Source organism: Limulus polyphemus, unplaced genomic scaffold, assembly GCF_000517525.1.
Source record: "Limulus polyphemus unplaced genomic scaffold, Limulus_polyphemus-2.1.2 Scaffold11, whole genome shotgun sequence".
Taxonomy (NCBI): domain Eukaryota; kingdom Metazoa; phylum Arthropoda; class Merostomata; order Xiphosura; family Limulidae; genus Limulus; species Limulus polyphemus.
This window is the reverse complement of record NW_013665621.1, coordinates 892,091-899,317: the sequence shown is the minus strand read 5'-3', so window position 1 is coordinate 899,317 and position 7,227 is coordinate 892,091. Positions and strand designations below refer to the sequence as shown.

Below are 7,227 nucleotides of genomic sequence, written 5' to 3'. Positions count from 1 at the left end.
TTCCATAGTTGGGGAGATAGCTCATTACATAGCTTTACGTTTAACAACAAAGAATATTATTTTTTTACACATCTATACTTTCAAGCAGTTATGGATGAACCAAAAGGAATGTGGAAAAAATAATAATCTGCAGTTAACTTGTTTTTACCTCAAACAAACAATGCTTAAAAAAATAATACAAAGTGCTCTGCCACCTACTGATTAAAAATGTAATTAATATACTTGACATGGCGTGATGTTGATGTCTTTGAAAAAAATAGCAATAATAGTACTCGCAATTCATTGTGTATTAACATGTTATACTGCATATATTTTGTTAGTTAAAAATTTTAAAAAGGACAAAAAAAGTTCTCAAAAAATATGGACTTTACCAGGTGAGTATTTTTGTGAATGTTTATAACGTTGACCTAACTCCAGTTTATTGCTCAGTGTAGTTGAGTCTTTGGGCGTTAAGCCTAACGCTAGCACAAAGTTATTGCTCAAAAAATCTGTTTTTATAAATTACATAACATTAACAAATTACATCGATCACGTACTAGATACTGGACATGAACTTCAATGCTAGTATTTGTACTCGTATAAAATTTATTCATATTGTTAAGTTCTTACATTTACACCTGTCGCCCACTGACCTAGGTGTTGACACAATTATTATATATCACTCATCTGTCTTAACTCAAAAACAAATATCGTAATAAGCCTTTTTGTTTTGTATTTTTTTCTTGTTTTTGTTTATTACTGTGATACTGATACCGTGATGTGAAAATATAAAAAGATTATTGTGAAGAGAAAAGCTTCAACTCTCCGTGTTTTTTTTTTTTTCAAATAAGGTTAAACTTTCCATAATATCTTTGACTTGTAACTTATCAATAAAGAATTAGTAACTTTAAAAGATAAATAAATGGCACTATAAGTTTCAAAAGTAAGTATTATAATTTAATGCAAAGACATTAGCCATGTCATTGCATTAAATTATACGGTGGTTGTACTTCATTTGCCATTTCCTATTTGAACTTCTGTCATTATTAATTGAAAAATTAAAAAAAAAGTTATAAAATTTGAATTTTAAAGACATTTTTCTTCTCATATTTTATATTAGGGAACCCTGGAGAATTATAGTTCCCGCCCTCGGAAGTATGTGAATGCAAAATCATAATTGTGAATATATAAATCTCCTATGAGCAAAATACTAATTATTGTACACTAAACAACAAATGAAAAATATCAACAGCACTTATACACACTGAGTTTGCATGATTTATTTGAAGGCAACCATACTCCCACTACTTGTAAATAGGTTTTAAAAAACAATGATCACTAAACCTTTTTTCTGCCATTTGGCAGCAAACAAATGTTAAAACCAAAAACAGGGGGTTGGTTCAACTTGGCTGAACCAATCAGGATCAGTGATACATGAAACAATAGATCCCTTTATGCTCTACTTTGGTCTGGGCAGTTTAATTGGATTTATAAGCACTGTCTATTTGAAAACACACAACAAAACTTTAAAACCATTTATAATTATTTGTAGCCATTGAATTTGTAGAGACAATGCCTTACAATAAACTTTGTGGTGCCTGTTACATAATGCATAAACTGATACATGATACATCTGCCCAAATTGAACTGACAGCATGTCAAAAAATGATGAAGTGGGATTGTAAACAGACTGTACGTTGGCTTGGCAACATCTTGCTTCACATCATATCATCAGGTGAAAACAGACGATATGTTGTCCTGACAACAGTTTGCTATACATTATATCATTGGGTGTGGTTAGAGCTAAAGAACATGTGCTGCAATAGTCTAAGATTAACTGGTATGAACAATTTATCAATTACATTATGGTGTGACGTAGAACAGGTGGAGGTTACTACTGGTATGTATCTATCAATCACGGTATTTCAAGTTTACAACCAGTGTGATTACAAAATATCTCCTATACTTTCATAGGTATATAGGTAAGCTCATACTTCATTTTTAACATTTGGTTGTTGACAGTTTTCATTTCATTTATCCATATAATATTAATCTATGTGTATGAGTTTGAAATTGATGGATTTTATTGGGACTACATTTTATCTTGCCTTGATATGGGTTTCATGCAGTCTCAGTTTTCCAAGATAAAGCAATAATTTGATAACATTCACTGACATTTTGTTGATATTGTTCCAATGGGAAGGTTATGTGGTGTGAAAGGTCGATTTACAGGTATGATATTTAATTGTTTTTCATTAATTATTAACTACATAACTGAACTTTCAGTGTAATTCTACCAAATTTGGACTGTGAAATCCAATGTTGAGTGAATTTTTTTGTTATTTTCATTAGTTACAAATCACTGAAACTTCCTATTTATATTTTCTTTCTGAGCTACCTACAGAGGTAAAAAAAGTATATGGAGAGTTGGAGCCTTCTACTTTTCCATAACCATATAAAAAAGTACATAACCTGATATTTGGTTTACGTTGAAACACACACACATCATAAAAACTGAAGCAGAAAAACCTTGAAGTTATAAACAAGTATTTCTACTTGTGTTTGTAAGGAAAGAAAATATACTACTTTTTTCTCCACCAGTAGTATTAGAACCTGAAAAAGGCTGGAGGAGGGGGTACTCGAGCATTTCCCAAGAATAGGTTTTCCATAACTTGGTTAGGAATGTCTCCTTGATCTTGAATACCTTGTTGTTATCTGTGGTGTTATTACTGGAAAAGGCAGGTTCTAATTTGATACTAGCCAAGGTTTCTGTGTTTTGTTTATTACTTTCAGAATGTTGCTTCTATTATTAGTTTGCAGCAATTTTGAAAGGAATTTTGGAGTACCTGGACCATCCCCATATATATAAAACAGACTTGCTAATAGTAATCAAGGTTTTCACTATTCTTTCAAATTAGGCTTTGACTAGTAAATTGAAGTGCTTATGTGTCATTGATTATACTTGTCATTTATCTAATTCAGCATGATGTTGTATATACCAACAATAGTTACATCCTCAATTACTTTCAAACCTAATTAACCTGTGACTTTGAAGAGCCTTATTGTTAGATAAAGTAATTTATTTATTTGTGCTTTTGTTTAAATAAGATGACCTTTTATAACATTACAGACATTTCTTTCCAGATGTTACTTAGGTATAAAAAAGTGTGATGTCAAAAAAAAAAGTCCTTCATTCGTGTATGGTTAAAGGTTAACATGTACAGAGCATAAGAAATAACTGAAGTAAACTAATCACAAAATAGTTAAAAATAGAATCTTGAATATTCCAGCTTGCTTTATAAAGCCATCATTTTATCAGATCTTAGAGTGGATTATTTGGTAATTTTCCTTTTATTTTTACACACAAATGCAACTATAAACCTCTTTATTTTACATTTTATGTTCTATGTTTACATACCTTAATGATTTTTGTTTGTCTCAAGAATAGCACTTTTCATTATTATAAGAAATTATGAGTGAAATCAAAGAAGAAGAATATGTAATAATATATCAACCATACTATATCTACAGTATTTACTGATTACTATAATAATCATTTGTATCATTCTTCTCAAAATTCATAATACTAAGAATTCATGCAACATTAAAAAATTAGATGAATCCCTTAATAAGAAAGTCAATAACCTGATGTCTATTTTTCAAAAGTTTCTTAATTTTGCAGCTCATTTCCAAAGTAAATATAATTTTCCCTGTAGTTACAATATTGTTTTCAGACTGCCAAACTTTGAATGTGATTTTTGTGGAATGCAAGTTTTGAAAGAAATATATTCTAATAAGAATTTGAAGTAATTTTTATTTTCTGTGTAAGTCATAACTTTATTCTCATCCAACAATCCTTATAATTTCAGGGAATCATCCCCATTAATATATTAAGAATTCTGAAGTTATTAACTTTGCATTTTTTTTAATATCAAAGATATTTCAGTTATGGTATATTTATGTCTAGCATCAAATGTAAATGCTATTGCTTAACATGATTTTTAACTATATCCTTTACAGTATTAAGAACAACAGTTCCAATCAAATAAACTGCACAAATTTTCTACCTCCATATCTCTTCAAAACATTCAGCCAATTTTGTTTAGTGTTAGCATATTTTATATTTTTTCTTGTTTCTGGAAGTAGAGATTCAAGGAAATGAAGTTTAAGGAAAGAAAATGAAACACAGCTATATGTCACAGAATAAGATTATTTAGGTATGAGAGGATGACGCAGTTGGGATTATGTGTAAAGTCAAGACAAAAATTTCGTAAAAACAGAAATTTAACTTTAAAGAATAGAAAACAAGGGAATAGGCATGGAGAAAAAGAACAAATTAAATTACAAGAGATATGTCACAATCAGCTGTAGTTTCAGCTGTACCTTTATCTATTTTAGAAAATCTGAAACAAAAGACAATTTTGACAGCATAAATTCTGTATGGAAGAGTTATTTCAAAAAGAAAAAAAATATTATGAAACAGACAGGAAAAACAAACAACATTGGCTTGGTAATATTCTCCTCCTCATTTTTGTCTCTCTTTCTCAGTCTCAGTCTGTTCTTCATCTTTTTCTTGCTGAACTTCTTTGGTATCTATTAATGCTTTATCTTCTTTTGACGGTTCTACATTGCTAGTCCAACACTTCACAGGGTAAAATCATACCTACCTGTTCTGAACTTTGGTTTTAATCTTTTAATATCTTTTGCAGTGTCCAGTTAACTTGGTTCATTTGTTTCTGAGATTTGCCTTGTCAGGATACCTTACTTTGTGAAGTTACTTCCCTCAGTCTTATCTTAGGGACTTCCATGATAGTTATAGTAACTTATTGCACAATATATCAATGTGTATTACTGGGGAACTAATATAAGTGAATCAGATACTGGATGGGGCAAAATGGACTTGGCTCTTCAGCCAACCCAGATGAGATGAATAATGAAGGAGCTCCAGCAGTGAATGCTGAGTCAGGAGTAGTCAGATCTCTTTCTGTGTGTTTGTCAATAAACTTCTCTCTCTTCCTTGGTCATTCTCATTTTATTTCTCTAGTCTTATGGAACATTTCCAATCCTTTCTCACCAGTTGTCCTTCTTGTTTAGTTCGTCTTCTGTACTGGAACCTTTGATTAGTTCTGAGGCTTGCTCCAGTTCCAACCCTTGGTCACCTGTTTCCTGTACCATCTTACTCAAAAGTTGTATTTTCTTCTCCTCCTTGCTTGCAGAAGACATTGCTCTAACATTAAGCCTTAGACCTCTTGTACTCTTAACTTAAGAACAATTTGATTTATTCCCAGAATGCTTCTTCTTCCCCATGATTTGGGCTGTATGATTGTTCCAACCCCTATCATCTCCTTTGTTCTGCTCGGACAGTTCATTGTTATCTCACTTATATAGCTCCATTTCATGGCAATTGACAATGTCTTTTTGTTACCGTAGACTTCCTCTGTGTCTCATGATTCATCTCCTTCCACTTTGAACAGTTGGGTTTAACAACTTGTGTTTTTTTTTTTCTTTTATGAATGATGACACTTTCGTCCTTTTCATATCATCTCATAACTTATTTTGTCCTCTAGCCGTTAATGTACCCTAGATGTGATTTTGCAGGCAAGTATGTGGGTTACCCCAATACCTTTGAAACACATTTCTTACACCATATTGCAATTTTAACTGCCTTTGGTTTTCATCTCTCCCCAGTTGCTATTTCCCACTCTTCATGTAGGCTCTTAGGAGATGAATTCTTAATTATTTCCTTTTTTTGCAACTCTCACAACTGCCTTATTTTTCTATATTTCTCTATATTAGAGATGTGGTAAGAAAAATATTAATGTGTAAATATTTTAGCATGAATAAAATGTTATTTCATTGTTAGATGACGAAGATAATTGGAATCCTTGGGGAGAAGAATTTGAGAGTGAAAGACAAAACCGTCCTCTTAATAAAAACCAGAATCTCCCAGAGCAACAAAAAAATAAGTGGTGGTTTAATCAGTCTTTGGACTTTGGAAAACATACTGGAAAACAAAAAGAAAATGTCATTGCTCAGAGTGAATCAGGAACCAGAAGTTATAGTATTGAAATCTGGGGAAAGGCTGCTATTGGTAAGCTTACATATAACATCTATATATGTGATGATTTTAAACTTAAATTTATTGTGTTCATATGCATTTTTAAAGTACAAGTCAGATTCAAATAGAGCTTGAGTACTGGACCTCTGTTGTGATTGCTTCTGATATAAGTAGGTAAATCTTTCTTACCTTGGGATAATCATGCCATAGGTTTTAGAAGATAAGAGATGTAAAGATTAGCTAGCTGTGCTATGGTTTTTTATATTAATATTAAAAGTATTTGCTGAAATTAGAAGACTTAGTAGCAATAAGCATGTTAGGTGTCATCTTAGTTAAGTTAAAATTATGAAAGAATACTCAGGTTTTTAAAGTGTTTAATGAAGCTTATGTATGAAGTGAAATCACTGATGTTTGCAAAAATATAGATTGTTTATATTAAGGTATCTAAACAAGGAAGAAAGATGCCTATGATTTCATACAGACCAACTGATCAGTTCATTAAAAGTGATGATAGTGCATATGAATTTAAAAAATTATCTAATAAAACTACATTTGTTACTATTTTCAGAATTGTAATTTTATTTAACCTTATCATTACAGGTCAAAGGCCATGTCATATTGCATTTATTGAACTACTATTTTATGATTGTATGTCAGTAAGTTTGGTATCAAATTGTAGATTTTATTTCAAATTTTAGTATTTAAAAGTAAATATTAAAAAAGAAATCCTAAATATCAATTTTTGTGTCACATGATATTTTGAATGCAGATGTTTGTGACGTCCAAATACAAAGTCTATAGTTTCTTACAAATTAGGAACCCAAATTACCAATATTGAGAAGCTAGGATATCAAATAAGAACCTCCTATCTTTTTCATTTGCTGAGATATTGCACATGTACTGAATCAAACACAGTGGCCCCGCTCTCCTCTTTCCATTTTGGGAACACTCCCTTAAATACACTTACTTCTGTCTGTGACATGTACCCATAGTAGCTTTCTCAACCATTTTCAAGTATCACAACTTCATATCGTTCTTTTGATACAAATCTTCAAGCTGGTAAGTTGAGTCTTTAGTCTGCTCAAAATTTCATAATTTTTGAGACCCAAAAACAGCTTAATTGCTAAGCTTGGTAAATTATAGTGAAATTCTGGGATGTTGATGTAGTAATTTATGATTTTTTGGTTATT

General features: G+C 31.1%; 1 protein-coding gene across 1 annotated transcript in view; it reads left to right on the top strand.

The window, feature by feature from the left end:
- The first annotated feature begins 218 nt into the window (after window positions 1–218).
- The window catches only part of LOC106478635 (transmembrane protein 5-like), an 18,740-nt gene continuing 11,731 nt past the window's right edge, over window positions 219–7,227 (top strand). Inside the window, exons 1-2 of the mRNA XM_013939194.2 lie at window positions 219–374; window positions 5,843–6,070. Coding sequence (XP_013794648.1) covers window positions 236–374; window positions 5,843–6,070 — 367 coding nt within the window. The 5' untranslated portion in view covers window positions 219–235. The remainder of the gene's footprint in view (window positions 375–5,842; window positions 6,071–7,227) is intronic.